The following is a 23,832-nucleotide window of genomic DNA, read 5'->3' as shown; positions in this document are numbered from 1 at the left end:
CAAGACATTTGCATTTCCCGATTTTAATTGTGTCCAGGTGTCTGAGATGTGTCCCAAGCCTGTCCTTGCATAACTGGTTTAAATAAATTTTAAAAAAATCTAAGGTTTGTATCTGTGTGACTGTAAAACCATATGAATAAGCGGTGTCATCTGCAGAGCCTGCTCTACTCTGAATGGCTTCACAGGGGTGTACTGCTGCTACTGGTCATTGTTCCCTACCAGACGGTTGTATGGTGTAAAACACAAACAAATAAATGAAAGTGGTGATGTTAAACCTTGTCATCAAACAGTTCAGAGTGGTTGTTGTTGGCTGGTTGGAGAACTGGTTCTGCAGGCTGAGAAAGGATGCAGGGGATGTTCATTCACAACTGATCTCTCTCTCTTCCCTCCCAAACGCTGCAGGGACTCCCAAGAGTAAGATAAAACTAATCCAGTCGGTTGTGTCGGGAGACATAAAAAGTCATTTGTCTGTTTGTTTTGAGTTTGTTTATGCTGAAAGGCAAGTTGAAGGAAAAGTTGGTGTTCTGCTCATGCTACTATTCCCTGTTGCATGAGGTATATGATTACAGTATATTTTTCATAAACTGATTTTGTGATGTCTTAGGAAAACCTGTTCTTCAGAGGACTGTGTCCAACCCTCATGAGCATATAGAATGCTAATGGTTCCTTTGTGACCTCTTTATTAACAGATCTCCACAGGTGGTGAGCTGCTGCATGTCATCAGTTTCTAGACTGGTGTATCTGTTCTGCCTGATATGCCCTTCTTTTTGACACATTTACAAGACAGTAGAATCTAGTTCTGTGATTCCCCCCCACACACACACACTGTTTGTGTTCCCCCCCTTTTGGACCAGACCACACTTCTCTTTGCAGATATCAGAGGGATGTCACCTTGTTTGTGACATAAAGCCATAAAGAGGCACTGCACTTTCTGGCTTCTGCAGAGAACTTGTAATTTCTGCTGCTTATCATGGACTTGCTGTTGTGGATCTGAAGAGAGACTAGGCCTTTAGAGCTGCAAAAAAAATTACATCTACAGTATGGCATAACGAGTTAGCCACAATTCTTGGGGTGAGGTGGTGTTGCAAATTGATTACACATTATGCTGCCTTCTCCTGGAGGAGTGAAGTTCTATTCTCGGTCACAATGGACAGGCAGAATGATTCTTGTTAGTGGATGTTGTTATCTGAATACATAAAATATTAAAATCTAGCATTTGCTCATGGTCTCAGACTATACAAAGTTACACTTTTAACGCTGACTGTGAAATCTGTTTTGAGATAAATGTGCCACGCTTCCATTTGTCAGGTTATCATTGAAGTAACTACACGTTATCTTTTCAGATATGACATCAGGACTTGTAATAGTAAAAACTTTCTTTAAAGTCTGGAGTCTGGAATACTTTCATGATAGTCTGCTGCACTAGGATCCTGTAGCTGGTCAGGTGTATAAAATAAAATATCCATTGCTTTTTTTTTTTGCAGAACTGGAGAAGACTAAATGTCAGCATGAACAAGAACAAGCTTCGGCTAGCAGGGACTCTTCCTACTCACAAAGGCCCAGACCCATTGGTCACTTTGTTCCTCAGTGTGATGAGCACGGGAATTACCAACCAATTCAATGCCATTCTAACACTGGGTATTGTTGGTGTGTGAATAGGGATGGTAATGAGATTGATGGCACCAGAACTGGACCAGGAATCCGACCCCCATGTAAGTTACTCAAGGATTTGTCTCTTCTGTGGGTATCTTTTAAATTGTTGCAGCATCTATTTTTAATGGATTCTGGTATACCGTGTAGGTGCAGCGCTGCACTGGAGTATTGCAGAGTTGTGCTATCTCAGTGGGAGCATGCCCATTGCTAAACCCCTTGAGAGGCTATAACTAAGGCTATGTTTTAGTACGGGTATTTTTAGTAAAAGTCATGGACAGGTCACAGGCAGTAAACAAAAATTGACTTTTACTAAAAATACCCCTGACTAAAACTTAGTGGGGGGAGGGCGGCCCAGATGCTGGTGGGGAGGATTGAGGGGGGCAACAGCATGCAGACACTGCCCCTGCAGATCCCATTGGCTGCAGTTCCTGGCCAATGGGAGCTACGAAGCCAGCGCTCTGGGTGGAGGCAGCGCGCAGAGCTGCCTGGCCATGCCTCCACCTAGCAGCTGAGCAAAGGGGATGTCACTGCTTCCAATGAGCCCCCCAGGTAAGTGCCACCCAGAGCCCACCTCCCCGCATCCCATGCCTCTGCCCCCTCCCACACCGAAACTGCTGCGGGTAGGTGGGTGCGCGGTTGCCCCAGACTTCCCCAGCAGCTGCCAGTACGACTGGCGCAGGGGCTGCCTGAGCTGCCCCTGAGCCAGGCGCAGAAGTCACAGAAAATCACGGAATCCATGATCTCCGTGACACACTCGCAGCCTTAGTTATAACACACTCGATCACAGCACCATATGCAAGAAAAATTCAGAAGCTGTATAATATCTGTTGTACTACCTTTCTTGTTACTATCCATTTATAGTGCTATTTCTTTCTAAGATGTCTGTAATTATGTATTAATGGCTTGCTTTGTTGTATTTACATGAACTGACTTTTTCATCTGCTTTTCGTCATCTGTCACCAAGGTCTGAGCACATCTGCTCCTCCTGTTGTTATTGGGCCCTCTGTTCGACCAGATTCAATTCCTCTGCCCCCAGGAACACACTTACTCTTTGCCCAAAGTGGAAAGATTGAACACGTCCCACTGGTGGAAAATAATATGAAGAAAACTGATGCAAAAGCTTTACTGCATGTTCCAGTGAGTATCTATTGTACCTCCTATAGCCACTGATGCTTAGGGAAAAAATGTCCTCTTGGTCACTGAAGAGACAGATTATGGACCTTGTTTACAGGGGAAACCCTCTCAAATCTCCCTTACATTGAAGGACTTACTCATTTTAGTCCCAAATTTACCTGTGCTCCACACAAATTTGGTATCTTCTGACTCTTATTGAAATTATTTATATCAGTAATAAAGAATCCTGAGGCTATAGAAAGAGTTATTTACACTAAAGGAAAGGTTCACACAGCAGTTTAGCTTTTCATCATGAATAAATCTTGTGTCTCTTTTATGTCCAAAAAACCTCTTATAGCTCATATGTGGGAACACCTCATCCCCAGACTCATGGCTTTCATTGGCTTCCTGTCCACTGCAGCCTCCAGTATAAAACTCCATATTATTCTTAAAAGTTTTCCATTGAGTTTCTGTCTTTTCTCCTCCTGCCATCTGTCTTAATCTCACCCTGTTCTCCAGTCAGTTCCCTAATCACTTCAGATGTTAAACTTGTCTGTCCCCTCTCCAGGTCTGGTCCCTGTGGGTGGTAAATCCTTTCCCCACATTCTTTCCCACTGTTTGGAAAAAGCCTCTTCTTATCAAATAACTCCCTGATGCTTTTCAAATCCCATCCTCTTTTCCATGGCCTGTGACTCTTAACCAGGGATGGGCAACCTGCGGCCTGTGCGGCCCGTCCGGGTAATCTGCTGTTGGGCCACCAGACAGTTTGTTTACATTTGCATGGCTACCCGCAGCTCCCAGTGGCCGCGATTCACTCTTCCCAGCCAATGGGAGCTGCAGGAAGCAGAGGCCAGTATGTCACTGTGGCCTGCGCCACTGCCACAGCTCCCATTGGCTGGGAACGGCAAACCGTGGCCACTGGGAGCTGTGGGCAGCCGTGCAAATGTAAACAAACTGTCTGGCGGCCTAACAGCAGATTACCCTGACTGGCTGCAGGTTGCCCACCATTGGTTAAGAGTCACAGGCCTTGGAAAAGAGGATGGGATTTGAAAAGCATCAGGGAGTCATTTGATGAGAAGAGGCTTTTTCCAAACAGTGGGAAAGAATGTGGGGAAAGGACTTACCACCCACAGGGACCAGACCTGGAGAGGGGACAGACAAGTTTGACATCTGAAGTGTCAATTATTACCCTGACGGTCTGCGTGCAGCCCACGGGCCACAGGTTGCCCACCACTGCTCTTAACTCTGTTAAATGATATGATCTGATTCCTTGAGCTACCCAACTTCAGCACGTTCATTTGTTCTTCCTGACACTTGGCATTACCCCTTTCGTCCCAGCCCCCGTTATAGAGTGGCTACCAGAACCCGGTGTTGTAATTGTTGTACTTTTGTATTTATTGGGTATTCTTTGTAGGCCAAATACTGATTTCAGTTACACTGGTGCAACTCAGTGAGTAATGTCAGTAGGATTTCCCTGATGTAAGAGTAGAATTGGGTCCATTATCTATTGTATGAAGATTCTATACAATAATAAATTGATGTTGTATATCAGCCCCAGTACAAACTTGGGCAGTCAGGCTGATGTATAAGCAGAACTGGAAATTCCTGGTGGCTCCTTCTGTCTGGTCTGAATAAAATAATTTAAAAGAGAAACTCCAGTGAAAACCTTCATAGATAAGATTAACTCTTAGTTTAATCATTAATTAAACTTTTCCGACCTTTTTCCTTTATACTGACGATAGCTGGGATTTTTTTTTAATCCCAGTTTCTAAATTATAGAGAGATTTGTGTAAATGTCAAGCAGAAACAGCATGTTGCAACACGCAAACACTCTGATCACCCTGCGACCTATTGTCTGACCGCATGGTCAAGAACACCAGGCATAAATAAATCTCGTTTTAATGGATGTTTTTGAAATGCCTTGTTAAGGGGTTGCTTGACTCTCTGTACTATTCCATTCTGCCAGAATCTTATCTTACTAAGGCATCACAAGAGACAGACTCAGGAATCCATACAAAATGAGGAGTGTCAGACTAAAAGTCCCATCCAATTGCTATGATAAGGATTTTTTAAATCTAAATGTGTGCTCTTTAGGTTCTGCTTTCTTTTGCAAGTCTTAAAGAGTCTTAAATCTTTTTGTCCACTGACTTTCTCAGGAAGAGGAAATGTTGTGGTTTATTTTAAATAAGAATAGTTCATGTATTAAAAAAATACAGTTTTAATTTAATAAATTACATTTCAATATAGTACCATTCATACAAAGTGGTTCACAAACTACATGCTCAAGCACCAATGAAATGCAGCCACCTTGTGTATGTGGGTTAGTGGCAGGAGGCAACTAAATGTTGCATACCACACGTCAAAGGAATGTAGGGTACAGGAGGAAGAGAACAGACTCTGTATAAGGGCTGCCTGAGAGCCCCAGCATTGGGAGAGTAGATTGTGGGGACACCACTAGAGGGCCCTAGCACTTGAATGAGTGAGGAACGGATTCATGGTGTGTATGTGTCTAATAGACAGGGTGAGGAGTTGGCACATGCGAGTGTGGGAGGCACCCACAGTACAATGTGGGTGCATGATGGACAGGGGTGATGGTGGTGGTGGTTACATCCAGGAAGCAGTGGGTGCATAGGTATGTTGGGGAGAGAAGGTGTGAATAATGGGTGGATGAAATGTGGTTGGGTGAATGAGTATATTGGTGGCTGGGTGTTCTAGAATCTAGTGGCAGAGTGTGTGTTGGGTGTGAGTAGGTACTGGATGTGACAGAAGGGAGAAAATTTAAGGTAATGGAAGGAAAGAAAGATGAGACAGAAAGAAGAGAAGTTAAGGAAAGAGTAAGGAGGAAGATGAGAGAAAAACAAAGAGTGACAGGAAAGAGGTACTCATGAAAGAATGTGGGAAAGAGGGAGATAAGGAAAAATTAATCTGAAGGAAAAACACTGAAAAGTGTGGAGGGAAATATCAAGATTCTTGAAAGAAAAATAAAATGGAAAAGGAGAAAATAAGTAAAAGGCAAAGAGACTGCATCAGTCATTGCAAAGGAGGCTATTGGAACTATCCACAAAATTCAGCACTAACTCTCAGTAGGTCTCTGTGTATGTAACAGAATTGGAAATGATTCATTAAAGGCTTGATTAATTAAAGGAGTTTTGATTAAAAGTTTTGTGGGCTATTGCAAAGATAATTCCCAGAATGCCTGTGCCTGCCAGTCCAGCCTTGATTTGTGGAGTCAGGATGACGGTCATGAGATGGAGGGATCACAATTATTTCCTTTTTTAGATGAGTGAAGAGGGCATCCTCTGGCCAGACTGCAGTCCGGACTGGGGTGGGGGTGGGGGTGCAGCAGCTTCTCACTTGCACTAACTACTTCCCCAACTGCTGTAACTCTGCTCCTCCTGGCCACCCACCTCCCACCTGCCTCTATAGCTCTCCTTCATGACCTGACCCCATCAGGGCCCCTCTGTTCATTTGCCTGCTGGGCCCTTATTCTTAACTCTGGCCCTGCATAGAGTCTGATGCTTAGACCCCCTAAGCCATTCTTTCTAGCTTTAGAACTGTTGTTTAGTATGAGCTGTAATTATTCACTTGTTGACTTACAGGACAGAGTTGTTATTGGAGTTGCATATGACTGCATGGACAAGATGGTTTACTGGACAGAGATCAGTGGCCCTTCCATCAGTAGAGCCAGTTTGCATGGTGGAGAGCCAACAACCATCATCAAAACAGGTAGCAATATCGGTTTCTGCTTCATAGATTCATTTCCAGCAGGGAGTATAAAGACTTGGATACACCAATCTGCACTTACCATCCAATGGCTTACTCTGACTGCTGCAAGGCTAGAGTGTTTAAAGGGAGATCAAATTGGCAGAAATCAAAGTGATTGGATAATCTTAGGTTTTAAAAATCTTTACATTTAAAAAACCTGTCTATTTTATTATTACTTGTAATGCGGGAGCACCTAGTGGCCCCAGCACCATTGTGCTAGGCATTGTACAAACAGAACAAAAACACAGTCCCTGCCCCAAAGAACTTACAATCTATGTATAAGGCAAGTGACTACAGGTGAATACATCGAACATGTTGAGGGGAGCACAAGGTAACGGAGATGATTATGATCTGGGTAATGAGCAACACTCACCTCACACCGCCTACCTAATTATTGTTGAGTTTTTTTGTAGGCTTCTCAGCAGGAGAGATTTGAAGGATGAAGTAAGCCTTTCTAATGGGCCTGCCATCACAAGAGCTAGGACAGGTCCCCAGCAGTTTGTAGTAATAGGTATGGGCTATTGTATATCATCATAAACTACCTTTCCACAAACTTTCATCATGAAGTATAATGGATTGTTCAGCAGTCACAGTGCTAAACTGTGCTTATACTTCTGCAGTACGTAGCAAAACAAACCTCGTGCCTATTAACTCATTATAAACAGATTTGGGGAGGGGAGTCAATTTAGCAAAACAGTACTCATTTAAAATTTTATTTTCTGTGTATCTGCTTTCATTTGTCCTGTTTTTTAATAAGTATCTCCATCTGAGGTTTATTTCTATTGGAATTAAAGGGTACTTCATTCACTTGTTAGAGATCAATGCCAGTTTGGGCTAAATTAAGACTCTTGAGGCAGTAGAGGGATGGGCAGCTTGCACTTCCACAACAGTGGTGATTTTAGGGGGCATTATCTCTGCATAAGGCAAAGGAAAGTGTTGTACTCCCTGGGTGCAAGTGCTAGACTGCTCAGCAAGCACAACTGATACAGCTGTGCAAAAGACACGAACATGGGGCATTCTGCCCAGAATTGTCTATCTAGCTGGTATGTAGAGGCTGCAAGGGCAGTTCTGCTAGTGTCACACCTTCAGTGATGAGGCTGTAGTTTCCTAAAGGATATAATACCTTGCCCTGCCTGATCCTTTGTTTAGGGAGCTTCCTGTGGGCTGGGTCTTCCCTACTCTTGAGCTGCATGCAGATCTCAGCAATCTGCTCACAAGTCTTTGCAAGGACACACTCCATCACGTACATCACATACACTTACCCTGTTTTTAAGGAGGCAGCTCCCATTTCTCTACTTCCATAACTGATGCAAATATTAACAAAAATACAAACAGAACGTATACAGCAATAAATATTAAAACATTCAAAATTATTACTGAATGCATAATTTTACAGTGTAAAACCATTTCTATAATTATACTTGATTCCAGGGTTCTCACACAAGCAGAGCGGAATGGGTCTTCCCCTGCTTTGTGCTCAAGAAGTGGACGCAGTCATGTTGTGTTGCTTGCTGAGTGGGTACTGTTAGGGGAAGGGAATAGGTTCCCTGTCTATCCTCTAAGAGTAGAACCATGCCTTGGGCCTCCTAAGGGCCTAATGTCTGAAATGCTCACAAGACTCTCTATCAATTCTGATAAAACTAACCTCAAAGACATATTCTAAACATTTATAGTGAGTCTGTGCCCATCCAGCTACAAAGGGGTTGGTGAAAGGACTACTACTTTCCATTCCGTTTATCTCTAAGAACACCTCAGAACAAAGCTCTTTTTGCTTGTGTGTGAATAAGTTAGCAGGGGAGGGAAGCATAAAATAGAAATGTTGACCCATATCATTCTTATTGATAGTGGATTATGTATATATTGTAGTGACTTTTCAGAGAACCTGTGACTTCATTTAATGAGAATTGTATTTGTTTCACATCTTCCCTCTTCCTTGCAGTGTGTAGTATATTGTAGAGCCATTTAATACTATATCGTGAAGGGTTGAAAGCCTATGTGATCAGTACTTCAAGCCCATAGGTGGTTTGTCATAACAATGTTGCGTTATCAGGTAATCTTCCATGTCTTTTGTCTGCTGTGGAAGCAAAAAGTGTCTAAAGATTCATTCAGGCCTTCTGTTGCCCTTATTGCTGGTGCAGATTGTGACAAATCAAGTACTTGTGAAGTGATGCTAAAACAGGGGTTCTCAAACTGAGGGTCGGGATCCCTCAGGGGGTCGCAAGGTTATTACATGGGGGGTCGCAAGCTGTCAGCCTCCACCCCAAACCCCACTTTGCCTCCAGCATTTATAATGGTGTAAAATATATAAAAAAGTGTTTTTAATTTATAAGGGGGGGGGTGCACTCAGAGTCTTGCTATGTGAAAGTGTCACCAGTACAAAAGTTTGAGAACCATTGTGCTAAAGCAGTGGTGTTCTTAATTTTCTGTCTATCAGCTGCATTATATCATGGAATCAAAACAGAACACTAAGGTGTTGACTACTTGCTCAAGTGTTTAAATGGGCATTTACATGGTGTGCTTTGCTAGCCAAAATTCAAATTCAAAATTGCAGAGCCACTACTCCTAGTCTTTCAGAAGACCCTGAGGTTTTCCTGTTTTTATCTCCTTTCTGTGTGCTGCAGCTCCCTTGTTCGGTTTGCAGTTTGTTTTCGTATTGAACATTTATTTCTTTGTTCATGTTCTTGTGATTGGAATTTGTTTGCTTTGCAGGGGCATGTTTTGGTACGGGGCTCCATCAAGCTCTCATTTGCCTCTGCAGCTGGACAGCCTCCCGAGGCTACAAGTTTCCTGAGCTCCGCAGCTGCAGGGCTGCTCCGCCCAGGGAACTTCCCCTCTGCTGCAGTTGTTTAAATCATATTAAATCATATAAGCCTTACATGTGTGCAGAGCCTGGGACTGTGTCCAGCCTGACTCCAGTACTGATGTACTGAAATCATGGCACTAGGAGTGACTAGTGAGGTGGGGGAGGAGATGCACAGAACCTGCTTAATATATTCCCTTACACATGCTAGCAGGGGCCAAGTTTCCCTCTGGCTAGCCAGCCAGGAAAGACATTTACTTCAGGCCACACACAGCCTCTTTAAATCTCCTGGCTGACAGCTCAAAATAGAATTGTGCCAGGGAGGAAGGACTCCTGGAAACCACTGGTAGCAGATCTCTAACCCACTACCCTCTCCTATTTGGACCAATAGACTAATAGACCATCGGAGTCGGCAGTCCTCCTGTTCAGTGCCTGGGGATGGGAGAGAGACTCTCCACCCCACATGAGGCAGCTCCCACTGCCTGCTGACCTCAGCAAGAAATGAAAGGATATAGAAGCATGATTTGGGGGTGGGAGAGGAATCTAATTTACATTTGCTTGTTACACCTTGATCAGTTCTTTGCAGATTTCAGTCTTGGAGTGGGTGGTCATTCCCACTCATCCAACATGAACACACATGTGCTTGCTTATACGCACACACGCGCACACACACACACACACGATTTGTGACCCAAATAAGTTACATACCTAGATAAGGCAATGTAGCTTCTGCTGATTATGGTCCAATGTAACTCTTATTAGGATAATCACAGTGTCCGTTTTTTTTAAATTCCCACCTAGTGATTTGCCCAAGTGTTTCTCCCCAGGAATCCAGTTTGGGTTGAGAAATACAAGACTCATTTACTGGCTGAATAATGAATAAATGTGAAAATGAATAGACAAACTCAATTCATTTCATTTAATCTTTCTTTGAAATTCAGAAATGGGGAGTGTAGTTCTGCATTTGAAAGTTTCCCTGACAGATGATTTTCATGAAGGGACAGGTTTCAGAGTAGCAGGCATGTTAGTCTGTATCTGCAAAAAGAAAAGGAGTACTTGTGGCACCTTAGAGACTAACAGATTTATTTGAGCATAAGCTTTTGTGGGCTACAGCTTCATCAGATGCATAGAATGGAACATATAGTAAGAATAAGTATATATCTATCTATATCTATATATCTATATACACATACAGAGAACATGAAAAAGTGGAGTAAGAGACTAATTAATTAAGATGAGCTATTATCAGCAGGAGAAAAAAACGTTTGTAGTGATAATCAAGATGGCCCATTTAGACACTTGCTGATAATAGCTCATCTTAATTAATTAGCCTCTTACTCCACTTTTTCATGTTCTCTGTATGTATATATCTATCTTTTTACTGTATGTTCCATTCTGTGCATTCGATGACATGGGCTGTAGCCCACGAAAGCTTATGCTCAAATAAATTTGTTAGTCTCTAAGGTGCCACAAGTACTCCTGTTCTTTTTATGAAGGGACATTATGACACTTTTGAAACAACCCCATGCAATCTTTCCTTATTGGTTCATTCAGAGTTTATACCTCTGGAATTAGCCTGAAGTGGGATTCTATTTACATTTAGTTTCAGTTTGTGGGCAGCCCATTCTTCTCTGTGGACCTATGTGTCCTAAAAACTGTAGAGCAAATTTTTGTGCTGGCTGAGTACAAGAAACTTTAATATGCCTTTTTATTTATATTTTTAAAGTATTTGTTTCTCCTTCTATGATTTTGAGTGAGAAATCACTGGGACCAGAGTAATAGGTCATTGTCTGCTATTTCCTGTTGCTTTTGGAACAGATAACTGTCCAAGAAAAATTATGCACATACAGTTTACTAAAACATGTTCAAAACAAAATCCCTCTGCAAAACACAGAATTGAATCTAAATTCCATCTAGGGTTAATTCTATTAGCACTTTGGAGGCTGATTGTTAAACTTGATTACATTTTTAAATATTATGATGTATTTAAATTGTAATCAGTACAAGACTATAGCTTTCAGAATGATGCGTTGTTTCTTCTCCTTTTGTACTGACATACTTTAAAGATTTGTAAGCCCGCCCCAGATCTTTGCAAAGACCATTTTGTTTTCCAAGAGGATAGAATAATTTCAATACTGATGAGCAACAGTGTTTGTTTCCCTGCCAGCCATTCTTCTTCTTAAGTCAGCACTACACACCTATTTTTGTATTAACATTACTACTTTGGATAAAGTTGTGATGTTTTCGGTTCGTTTTTTTTTTTTAACAAAAAATAATTATCCCAGTTGAAACCCTAGTGCAGATATACAGATAATAAAAGTGCCTTAAACTAGTATAGTTCACTTCTAGTATGGGAATAAACTATACTGGTATAACTGTGTCCACACTAGGAGACTATATCAATTTAGGTGCATTGATATAGTTACTTTTGTAGGTAGACAAGCCCTTGGGTTAGAATTTGTGCAATTATCAGGGTGAGAAGTGACTCCTAAATATGAATTAAAAAAAAATTAAGTAGGTCCATTGGCATCTCATATTTGAAATAGTCAGTATGATAGAATTGTGCATCCTTCAGAAAGGACACAGTCACCTGACCCTTCTAAGCCAGCTTCATGCTCCAGACTAATGGAGCTCTGTTATTGGCATACTGGAGGAAGCAGGTCCTGACAACACAATATAAAGCTGGATGTTGTGGGACAAAGAATTGTGGTGGGTTTTTTCTTGATTTTTGTTCTTTGTTTCCTAAATTTCAAATACAGTATGTACCTCCCTTTGTTCTAATTATTTGGCATATTCTTGTAATTCTAAATTTGAGTAGGTTTTTGTTACAGCCATTTTTGAAAAAGTCCTATAAAATTCAGTAAGGATGAAACCACCAGAAGTTTATTAGGTTCTATAGAAATTATTCTAAACAGCCTTCAGAATTTAATTGAGAATTTTATCCCTTTCATGGAATTCTCCCCTAGTAGCCCATAGGGCTGATCTAAAGCCCATTAAAATCAATTGGAGTCCCTCCGCTGATTCATGGGCTTCTGGTGTATTTTAAAATTAACAGAAAAATCTATGGAAATATCAACTTAGAAGTTGTGTAACCCTATTGAATTGTTAACAAAACATTTATAGTAGGTTTAAACCGTGACTTCAGCTTGTGTTCTATGGGAGGCAGCAGTGTCTAGTGATTAGCACAGGAAACCCGTATATTGTTCTTGACTGCCACTGACCTGGGCCCCAGTTCCTGTGAGATGTGCCATTTGGATTGATCCCTGAGCCTACGAAGAGCCCCATTGACATCAAGCCTAAACTACTTGCACGTCCTTTAATTTTCTCTACGATCAATAGGAAATAAACTAGTCACTTTTGTTGTTCTCTCTAGCAATTAGATTTGCTTTCTTTCAGGTGCCAATTAAAGATCTCTTTTGTAGAAGTGCGTGCCTTAATAACAAGTTACTATTTTTATATTTTGTAAGGTACAACTTGTATTCCTCTTGTAACAGGTTAACATACTCTATATAAAATGGTTTGTTGGCCTTAATTGTGATTGAACAGACATTAGGAAAATTACTTAATGGAAACATTGCTGCTCAAGCTGGAATAAGAGTTAAGTGTTTAGTATAACTATATTAGGAAACAAACTTATTGTTTGGTGTTTTATTTTCTTTGTTCTGTTCCAGACTTGGGAAGTCCTGAAGGAATAGCAATAGATCATCTCGGTCGCAATGTTTTCTGGACTGACTCTCACCTCGATAGAATAGAAGTGGCCAGGCTGGATGGTAGCCAGCGCCGAGTGCTGTTTAACACTGGTCTGGTGAACCCCAGAGCCATAGTAACAGATTCTGTGAGAGGGTATATAAATATTTTATAGACACATTTATTTTTAATGAACATTTTATGTATATGAAAGTCCCTCTACATTTCTACACTGTCTTCAATTGTTGATATAAAGCTTCAATATCCTTTTCTCAGTCCCAAAAATCCTCCTATAAAATAATATATTACTAGGTGTTTTATTGGAAATAAAAACTTCTTTCAGAATGCTTATGAGAAGCATTTCTTCCTATGCATACTAATAATGCATTTCGATTAGCATTTCGATAAAGTATTGGATTAGAATAACCATTTCTTACTGTTTTTTCCTTAATGGCAGCCATATTTCCAGTACTCTGCTGACTTTCAAAAAACTGCATTAGCTCCTTCTCTATCTACATCTCTGCCTTTATCTACTCCTGACCATCATCCAAGTGCCTTTCCTGTTTATTCTCTCTGTCTCCTTCACCTACACCCAATGTTGTGTTTTCTCTGACACTGTTATGCTTGGGACAGCCTCCTAACTAACATACACTAAGGCTCTACCGAAAGTTTGAAAATCCATCTGTGCCATGAAACATTTCAGCTATAGTGCTTACCTTTAAACCCTTGCCAGTTTTATCTTAAGTAAATAGATTCATTCTTACTATTTGGGGTATTTGTTAAACTGTCCTATGCACATTATGTTGTCTGTCTAGAATACTACAAATACTAAGGCAAGTCACAAATGTTAGGGGATGAGCACTATATAGTGGTGCCTCTTTGTTCTATTACACCAACTCGTTCCAATGAATTTTATGGTAGCATCTTGTTCGTGGTTTAGCACATTTTTCCCTAGCGTCTTCTTAGGACTCTGTTTCTTTCTTTCATTGTTTAAAATTCCTATCTGAATCCTCAGCAGCATACAAAAATAAAAATTGCATCCATAAAGTAACCTCCATAACAAATTACCTTCACAGCACATTACTGGTGTGCAGCATTAACAAACAATATACGACTTGAGGAGAGTTATAAAACAAATGCCCATTACAATGTAGTAAATAAGCCAGTGGTTCCCAAACTGTGTGGTAAGGTGACCCACCAACTGCATTTTGTCTTTTTTTGCAACCCTCCCAGGGTCCAAATTCATGAGAAAGGAAGGGGCAATAGGCCAGCATCCTTCTTATCCTTCTCCACTGCTGCCACCTCCTTCTCACTTTGCTAAGAGGGCACTGAGCATCCTGGGACCACAACCCTAATCCAGGCCTAGTAAAGAGAGGTAGGGGGTTTGGAGAGTGAGCCCACCCACCACACACACACCTTGCCCCAGCAGCTCCTGTCCCACAGGGCTGGGCACAGCTCCCTGCTAAAGTCATTATGATCTGATGCACAGGGTTGCAGCACCATTCAGGCTTGACCCCTCTGCCCCTCTGTTTAATGCAAAATTATTTTATGTTTAATTTAAATACTCATAAACTATTGATAATGTAAGTTGGGCACAAACTGATTTCCATACTCTTATATGTGGGGTCTTAAACTGCTGTTGTCCGAAATGCCATTTTCCAGGAACATGTTTGCCAACAAGAAGAGTCATATCGCTCAAAATACTTAGTTTCCAATACAACTGAATGAAAATTGTTTTGTTGTGTTTTTTTTCCAGTCACATGAACTTCTAGGAAGTTGTGCTAAACAAAATTAGTAATGAACAAGGACTACTCAGGCAATGCAACAAAAATTTGAAATGTTCATAAGGGAGAACTGGGGAATATATCATGGAATCCTGACTAGATTTCTCAAGGAGAGTCTTTGGAAGGGTCATCCTCCTTCCAGAGGTTAACTGAACAAGATTTTTGGTGAAAGGAGCATGTATATGACAGCTCAAAATGCAGATATTTAAGACTAAATAAAGGAGTAGTGCTACTAATTTTCCTCTTCATGGAAAATGTGGTATATCCAGTAAGTTGTATAATTAAAGGCTCTCCCAGTCATGCAAACAGATTTGCATGGGTGGACCCAAGTACCTGGTGGAACCTCATTGACTTCAGCAGGGTTGTCATGTTAGTTGGTAGCTTCAGGGAATGTATCCAAAGTATTAATAAAACGGTGGGTGAAAGGTTGAACTAGCAGCAGTTAATGCTCTGAGTCTCATGAGGTTTTTCAGACAACTGACTCTAGTTGATGAGAAGTTGCCTCTGATTCGGATCTGTTGGTAAATATTCTTCCAAGTTATACTGAAGAAAATGTTGAATTAAAGTAAATACATACATATGTGCTGAATTCTCCCACTAATCAGCCTCAGGGCAGGTGGTTTGTTTTAACTTGGACTGACTTTGTATTGTTGAAATGGATTTTTCTGGCACCTGGTAAATGAGCTTACACAATGCTAGAAAATGAATTTTTTTTTAAAGTGATGCTACTTCACTATACTTCAGTATCTTCTATCAAGGTCAAATATGCTGCTTTCTGCCATTCTATCTAAATGTTCCCTGTTTCCTCTTTTGTTTTCTTAAAAGTTTTTTCCGTTATGTAAAAAAAAAAATCACTTCAGATTGATCAGTTATTTTAATTTTTTGCCTTTTCTTCCTATTCAGAAATCTTTACTGGACTGACTGGAACAGAGATGCTCCTAAAATTGAAACTTCGTACATGGATGGCACAAACAGAAGGATTCTTGTTAAAGATGATCTGGGATTACCAAATGGTCTGACATTTGACACTTACTCCTCAATGCTGTGCTGGGTTGATGCAGGTAAGGAGAGGTGCTGAAATGTTCATAATGCATAACAGGCTAAACATGATAACCAGTGCGATGATGCACAGCATGACTCATGAGCAAATGCTTTGAGTTGTTTAGACTTCATTTTTTCTCAGCCTTGAGAGACATACCCCAGAGTATCCACTGTTTTATTTATTAACTATTGCTGATTCACTAAAAGTAGGTTTACAAGCTGAAGGATTTTAGTTCTGAAAGGAGAAAGCGCTAGGTCTGCTATAGACTTATTTTGTGTTTACTGCAAGCAAGTATATCTTTAATCCGTATTTAGCCCTTGATATGGGAAATCGGGTATTCATAGAGTCTAAGGCCGTAGAACTTCATCCAGTTACCCCTTGAATGAGCCCAGTAACTTGTGTTTGACCTTAAACATGTCTTCCAGAAAGGTATCCAGCCTTCAGTTGAAGGCAACAAGTTATAGAGAATCTACAACTTCTCTTGGTAGCTTGTTCCAGTGATTAATCATCTACACTATTAAAAACATGTGCCTGATTTCTAATTTGAATTTGTCTGGTTTTAGCTTCCAGCCATTGATACTTGTTATGTCTTTCTCCACTAAAGACTCCTTTAGTATCCAATATTTTCTCCCCTGTGAAAGTACTTATACACTGAAATAAAGTTACCTCTCTATCTTTTTGATAAGCTAAACAGATTGATCTCTTTAAGTCTCTCAGTAGAAGACATTTTGCTCCAGACCTTGAATCTTTTTTTTTTGGGTGTGTATGGCTCTTCTCTGCACCCGCTCCAATTTTTCAACATCTTTTTATGTTGAAAAAGAATTGTATGCAATATTCCAGTGTCGATCTCACCAATGCCATGTACCAAGGCAAAATCGCCTCTCTGCTCCTCCTCACTGCTCCCCTTTTTATACATCCAAGGATTGCATTAGGCTGTTTTGTCACAGCATTGCACCAGGAGCTCACGATCAGTTGCTTGTGCACTATGACCCCTAAGTCCTTTTCAGAGTCGCTGCTTCCCAGGATACAGCCCCCTTTCCATAGTGTGGTCTGAATTCTGTGTTCCTAGACATATACTTTTGCATTTGGATGAATTAACACACTTTTTGTTTGAATGGGCACATCTTACCATATCGCTCTGTTTGACTGCCCTATCCTTACCATTATTTACCATATGGCCAATCTTTGAGTCATCCACAAATTTTATCAGCAGTGATTTTATATTTACTTCCAGATTTCTGATGAAGTTGAATAGCATCAGATCTAGAATCAAACCCTGTGGAACTCTTCTAGAAACACCCCCATTTGATGACAATTCCCCATTGACAACAATTTTTTTGATTTGTCAACTAGCTGTCTTAATCTATTTAATGTGTGTTCTGTTGATATTGTATATTTAATGAGAATGTCATGTGCCTTACAAAAGTCTTAAGCATATTACATCTTTGCAGTTATGTTTATCAACCAAACTTGTAATTTCATGAAAGAATTAAATTGGATTTCTTTGACAAAAAGTATTTTCCCATTAAACCGTTTTGACTGACATTTATCCCATTCTTATTTCTTAATTCTTTAATAATTATCAGCTTTTCCATTATCTTTTCCCAGGATTGATGTCAGACTAACCAGACTATAGTCAGCCAGATCATCCAGCTTGCCTTTTTGCAATATTGGCACCATAGCACTCTTCCAGTTGCCCCAGCAGAGAGGCACAGAATTAAATGGGCATTGAGGTTCAGCAGCCTTCTGAGTCAAAGAATTGCTCTTTCCCCAGCTCAGAGTCACAGTATACTGGCAAGGCACTGTGGAGAAACTTTCACTGCTGCTCCCCAGGCTGTAAATCTTCTGTGGATAAATCATCCTTTAATCTTCAGGACAGCCAGGCCCACACTCTTCATGAGCAAAATTTGTCGTATATGCACAAATTTTCCCTGGCAATCTTCAGCAGCTGCTGCTGTAATCTTTCAGTCCAACTGAACATCCAGACAAGGACCTGAATGGGCTTTCATCTGTCGTTCTAATGGCGTCCCACAGGCATAACACTGATCTACCAAAGTGGGCACATAGGAATAAATGAGACATTTTATAAAAGGTTTAGTGCTTGGCACATAAGGAGATGTGATCTGGACAAGAATTTGGCAGGGTAGGGGGGAGGAGGACTTTGAGGAAATTATACTCTATACATGCTCTTTTGATTATGTCCTTGTGCTTCCCCTCCTCCCCCCCCCCCCCCACAAAAAAAAGAACTGTTTGTCATATGCAAAGACTAAATTGTTTTACTGTGTACAGGCACCAAGAGGGTGGAATGTATGAACCCCAATCAGCTTGGTCGACGAAAGATCCTTGAAGGAGTCCAGTATCCTTTTAGTATTACAAGCTATGGGAAGAATTTATATTACACAGACTGGAGGAGGTAGGTTATCTGTTTAAGAAATTATGTAGTTGTATTTTAGTCTGGTCTTCTGCCTGGTAGAAACTTAGGTTCACTGCGTCTGTTCTCTTGGCAGCGAGTTTATTCTTCCTTATAGAGATTTTATTTTTTTTCTCTCCGGGCAATCAGCTGAGGCAGGGCGTGGTGGAAATTTAGAGTTGGATGTATTAATGTTCCTAGTTAACTGTTTTCTCAGTTTAATAATTTGTTCTCTAACAAGATGCTTTTAATGCTGAATGTGAGTGGGATAGGTTTAATATGAGGGGGTGTTTAATACGTCTTATAGCAGCACTTATTTTGATGTTTAGGACAGAAATTGATTATTTGAAGCTCTCCTTATCCTTATTAGTATGTAACTGTTCAGTCAATAAGAAGAAGAAAACATTTTAGCTGTTGACAACATTTATTTTTGTTTGCTGGAGGCAGGTGATTTAAGCCTTTACCACATTATGATCTAGGCTGACTTTACTGGAATTTGCAGATAAGATTCCAGACTAAATGTTTTTAAAATACCAGTAGTTTGTTTTTAATCCATATAAACATGTGACCAAGACTGTATCTGCAAGACTCTTGAACAGATAGTTCCACTGATTTCAACAGGGCTACTTGGGAGTAAGGGCTATTCACATTACTAAGAGTTTCCAAGGTTGAACCCAATATCTGAGAAATATTACTTCAGAATGCCATTTAAAAATGGGAAGTGGAAAATGTCACCATTCTGCCGACCCATCGCCTTTTGTTGACAGCAGGCAACAACTGCACCTTAGTGGCTGAACTCCTACCCTTCTAATTCTGAATGTCAGATTTCTCTTGGAGTGGAACATTGTCCATAACAATGGATCATTCCATCGTGGCCATGCCAGGAATAATATTGTAGGGGAGAAGAGTATCTAAATTACCAATAAACTTGTTTCCTAGAGGGATGCGGTCAGACTGAGTGGCCTATGTTTACCTTTCCTTCCCCCCAAAAAAGACTGTTGCCCTGCTACTAGAAGATCCCTCTGCTCCCCAGAATCAGGGCTGTGACTTATTTGGGTTGCCTAACAGAAGTGGGATTCTGTATCAAACAAATCCGACCCTGGGGTTCTTCATGCTTGGGGATACTAGCTACTCTCTGGTCTGCCTGTGAGTGATTCAGCATTACTAGGTGGCAGGGTGTTAAAATGTAAAAAGGTATCTGGTGCTTCCTCTTCCAATATTTTTCTTCTGAGGTCATCTTAGGGGAAAGCCCTCGCTCACCTTTACACTTTTCTTTTTGTGTACTGTAGGGACGCTGTTATAGCTGTGGATCGCACAATTTCAAAAGAGAACGATAACTTCCAGCCCCACAAACGCGCCCGTCTTTATGGAATAACTACAGCTTTTGCTCAGTGCCCACAAGGTAATCACAGAATCCCTATGTTTCTCGGGGAGCTATAGAATGTGAATGTAGGTACCCAGCAGTTCTCAAGCTGTGGCCCACAGAGTACTTGCTGTTGGTCAGTGGAAAGCAGACTGGTCACATGGTTTCCATCTCTTAACATGAATGGATGCTAAAAATGCAGCTTTGTCCATGTAAACAATTGCTATAACCTCCATAGGAATGTTACGGAGTGATGAATGGCAGGGGCAAGTGCATGTACAAGACACTCTCTCTTAAGATGGGGTCCACGTTATGCAAACAGTTCAAGCATCTTTTTAATAATGCACACAATTGTCAGTCAGCTAAACAGAATGTTTTATCCATCCCCAAGGGCACTAGTTAGGCCTCATTTTATTTTAAATTCATAACTATAGAAGTGTCTCAGTCTTCCTGCTGGGATCGATAATCCTGTGTTTTTAAAAAAGGAAGAGTTAAAGAAGCAGTAGGTGGTAGAATAGGCAAAGTCATTCTCGCCTTATGTAAATGTTAAGCTTCTAAGTTATATCCATAAATATTCACGTGTCCGAAAAGCCTCTTGGGAATTGGTAATGGTCATGGTAATTCTTTTCAGAGAAACAACAATCTTTATTTCTCTTCTTTTTTATACTTAGCTTAGAGGATTAGATGAGGAAATTAATATCCTTGAAATAACAATTTTTGTTTCTCTGGGAATTAATGCCACTGTTTAGTCTTGTTATTTCTGGCCAAATTCAGACTAGGTTTTGGACAGAAAGTTCGGGTTTTAGGATTACAATGATGCTAGATTTGTAAGATTTTTCTTCTCAGCTGAGACCAAGGTTGTGACAGAGTTTGTGTTCAAAGGATATTTTGCTATTGATTTTGAGTAGTTTAATGTAGGTGCTTACTTACCACAGAGCGTGATTAAAAAAGGATGAGTATATAGATATCTTCATTGAGAAATGTGTTAAATGTTTTTTATTATGGTAGCACCTTGGGGCCCTACTGTGTTAAGCAATGTACATACATAACAAAGAGAGAGTCCTTGCCCCACAGAGCTAACCATCTAAGCAAATGTGAGTTTACATTTTTTCATGGCCAGCTTTCTCTGTTCTGCTTCATAGCGGGGGCGGGGGGGTGTCTGTCTCTCTCTCCAAACATGTTTTTGTGTCCCTGTTTTAAAAAGAAAATCTCATGATCTAACTTGCCGCTCTAAATACCATCCTGACTCCCTGCCCCTCAAATCCTGGAGATATACAGTTAACTCTCGCTGTCTTAGACTCCTCAAATCTGGCTGCTCCCTCACCACTAAAATGAAACATTGTCACTAATGACCTTCTTCTCTGTGACCTCGTCATCTTTGGTCTATATACTACTTTTGATACTGTCTCTTCCACTTCCTCCCCTTGGCTTCCAGTGCACACTGCTTTCTTTCTTGCTTATTCTGCTTTGCTTGAACACTCCTTCTCCATCTCCTTTAATGGCTCCTCATCCTCCCCTTTCTCCTTTATTTGGATCACATCTCTTAGGATTCTGGACAGAGTCCTCTCCTTTTCTTTATTTCTGTTCACTCATTCACTTAGTGACTGTCTCTGCATTCTATTTAACTGTGAAAGTTAAAGTTCTGGATACACTTTTTAAGTGTAGTCCTTCATGTTGCCTGTAACCAAACTCAGAAACCCTTTTTTTCCTTTCCTATGCAATCACTGCTGCTCCCTGTGGACCTTTCCCCATCCATTGTGACATCATCCCCAACTCCAGACACCTGCCACTTGTTCCATTTCATGATATCCAGATTGGTACTTGGTATCTGATGGGTACTGAGGGGATGATACTCAGAAGTTGATCAATCAGAAATCAAAAGTATATCACTTGCAGCCCTAACTCTGGTGTGGTTTATATTTTCTGTAACGTTTCTGGTTTTTCTACTATATGAACTGGTTTACCCTAGAAGGAAGGCTTTTTTAATATGTAAACTCCTGTTCACTTATAGGGCATAACTATTGCACAGTGAATAACGGAGGCTGTACTCATTTATGCCTGGCTACCCCAGAAGGCCGCTCTTGCCGTTGCCCTGACAACACAGTTGGAGTGGATTGTATAGAAAGAAACTGAGAGCTAAACCAGGAAATGTGTTAGAACAGAGTCTCCCTTGGGAAAAGTACTGTAAATAGTTCACAGCTATCAGCGTAAAATGAAGACAGCAAAGATAAGCTCCATGCTGCTTACAGGGGGCAAGCCACAACACATACACCATAGCACAGCATGGTGGCATTCAGGTAAGTCTGTGCTGCCCAGGGAGGGTCCCACTCCCTGCAGCATCACCTTCTTGCCTTTAAAGAGGAGCTTGGGGGCTCATTTGCTCCTGTGCTGGGCTCTGAACCTCCCAGGGAAATTATCGTACACTGTGTTTTATGGAGTGTCTCAAATCCTGATGTGCATGAGAGATGGGAATTCTGAGCACCACTGACTGTGCTGTGCATTGGAGCACAAAACGATTCAGCTAGAGAATGGAATGCTGTAGCCCAGCATCAGTGCAGCTGGGTCACAAATTCAGCTTCCAGTTAGGCAGTAAGCCTGGCATCCAAAGGATGGTCAGTGCGTGCGTGAGAACATCCCTTGGCAACATGAACTCCACAGTGCTTTAATACATCCCCCTCAGCTGCCAAAGCCTTTATACGTTAAAGCTACTGTCTCAAACCTTTGCTTTTTGGCTATTGATAATGTTACAGGAAGTTAACCAATGTGCTTTAGCACAGGGATAGCTCCTGTACTGGTTCATGTTGCCTCTTTATACTGTGTGCAATCATCTTACTACCAGCAATACTTTAGTGGGTATTGTGAAATTTTCCCTGGATTTTCCCAAAAGAGGTTTATTTTTTGTCTTGCTAGTGGACACTTATTGAATAGCTTTTGGATATCTCCAAAGTTGAGACTTGGGATACAAATGCCAATTCCCATAACTCATCAAAGAATGGCGATTGATTGGTGTTGTATTTTTAAAGGGACACTGTCAAGTATTTTTTAAAATCTTAAATTTCCTATTTTTGTGATACTATTTTATAAGCTTGAAAATGACACTTCAATTTTGCCCTACCAATTTTTTTTCTTTGTGGCAAACCTGGATATTTTCTTTTCTTAAAGACCATGAACAACCATGACAGTTGAGTATTTGTTAGGCAACACTTTTGACAATCTCACAGGGCTATAAAAAAAATAAAATAAAAAGCCCTGTGCATGTGACAATTTACAGCAAGGGCAAAACATCTGTGCTGGAAATCGGTGTGGAGATGGAGCGTGTCTCCACTGACAGCAATGCGTGCAGAGCAGTTAGGAAAATCCAGCACAGATTTCATAAGAGATTACACATTGTAATGATAAAACACTTTAATAAGCCCTGCTGCAGCAGACCATTTTTGGGAACAGGATTTAACTTTTGCTCCTGCTGCTGCAGGCTGGGTAGCTTATCTGCAGTAGAAGAACCAAATGTGATTGTGAGAGTCATGTATCTAAATAGCTGTCTTTATAATCTCTTGGTCACAGTGATAAATTACAATAAAAACCCCCAGGCTATAGTTAAAAAAACTGAGGCCGTTCTCCTCCAGATTATAACATTGCTATAACAGAGCCAATGTTGAGCTTGAACTATCTGACAATTTCCTTTTTAATTATGTATTTATCACAAAAATATCAAATGCCATATAGAATGTTAACGTTTTTTGTGTAACTTTTAATAACTTTTAATTCATTGTATTCATATACTTTAATATGTCTTAAAACTGTAAATACCAAAAATGTGCTGAAATGAAGGTGCTTAATAACTGTTCCTCCAGAAATTATTCAAATATCAGGTGATACATTAAAGTTTACACTCTGTACAGCTATTTGTAGTACAGCCAATAAAGAATTTTTTTGTATAAAAATGTCTTTTGCCTGCACTATCAAGTGGTGTCTTGTATTCTTAAATTTTCTTATGGTGAATTTTAGTGCAGCATCGTAACGTGGTCACTGTGTAGACCAGAGTAAGATTTGCTCCCTGACTCCCAAGATTTGATTGATCCTAAAGCCTCAATCCCGCAACTGACTCCATGCGAGAGCACCCGGGCGCCTGCAAGTACCTCCATTGAAGTCAATTTCAATGAAAGCCATTCCAGAATCAACCGCAAGACTAGGGTCTAAATTAGACCATGCAGTTCA

At 40.6% G+C, this 23,832-nt stretch overlaps 1 protein-coding gene across 1 annotated transcript in view; it reads left to right on the top strand.

Moving 5' to 3' along the window:
• NID1 (nidogen 1) overlaps nt 1–23,562 on the top strand; it is a 79,370-nt gene extending 55,808 nt beyond the window's left edge. Inside the window, exons 13-20 of the mRNA XM_038397578.2 lie at nt 1,485–1,712; nt 2,618–2,790; nt 6,366–6,492; nt 13,003–13,174; nt 15,706–15,863; nt 18,134–18,257; nt 19,544–19,656; nt 21,629–23,562. Of these exons, the coding sequence (XP_038253506.1) occupies nt 1,485–1,712; nt 2,618–2,790; nt 6,366–6,492; nt 13,003–13,174; nt 15,706–15,863; nt 18,134–18,257; nt 19,544–19,656; nt 21,629–21,750 (1,217 nt within the window). The 3' untranslated portion in view covers nt 21,751–23,562. The remainder of the gene's footprint in view (nt 1–1,484; nt 1,713–2,617; nt 2,791–6,365; nt 6,493–13,002; nt 13,175–15,705; nt 15,864–18,133; nt 18,258–19,543; nt 19,657–21,628) is intronic.
• The last annotated feature ends 270 nt before the right edge of the window (nt 23,563–23,832 follow it).

Source organism: Dermochelys coriacea, chromosome 3 (assembly GCF_009764565.3).
Source record: "Dermochelys coriacea isolate rDerCor1 chromosome 3, rDerCor1.pri.v4, whole genome shotgun sequence".
Taxonomy (NCBI): domain Eukaryota; kingdom Metazoa; phylum Chordata; order Testudines; family Dermochelyidae; genus Dermochelys; species Dermochelys coriacea.
The sequence above is the reverse complement of the archived record's forward strand: the minus strand, read 5'-3'. Positions and strand labels throughout refer to the sequence as shown.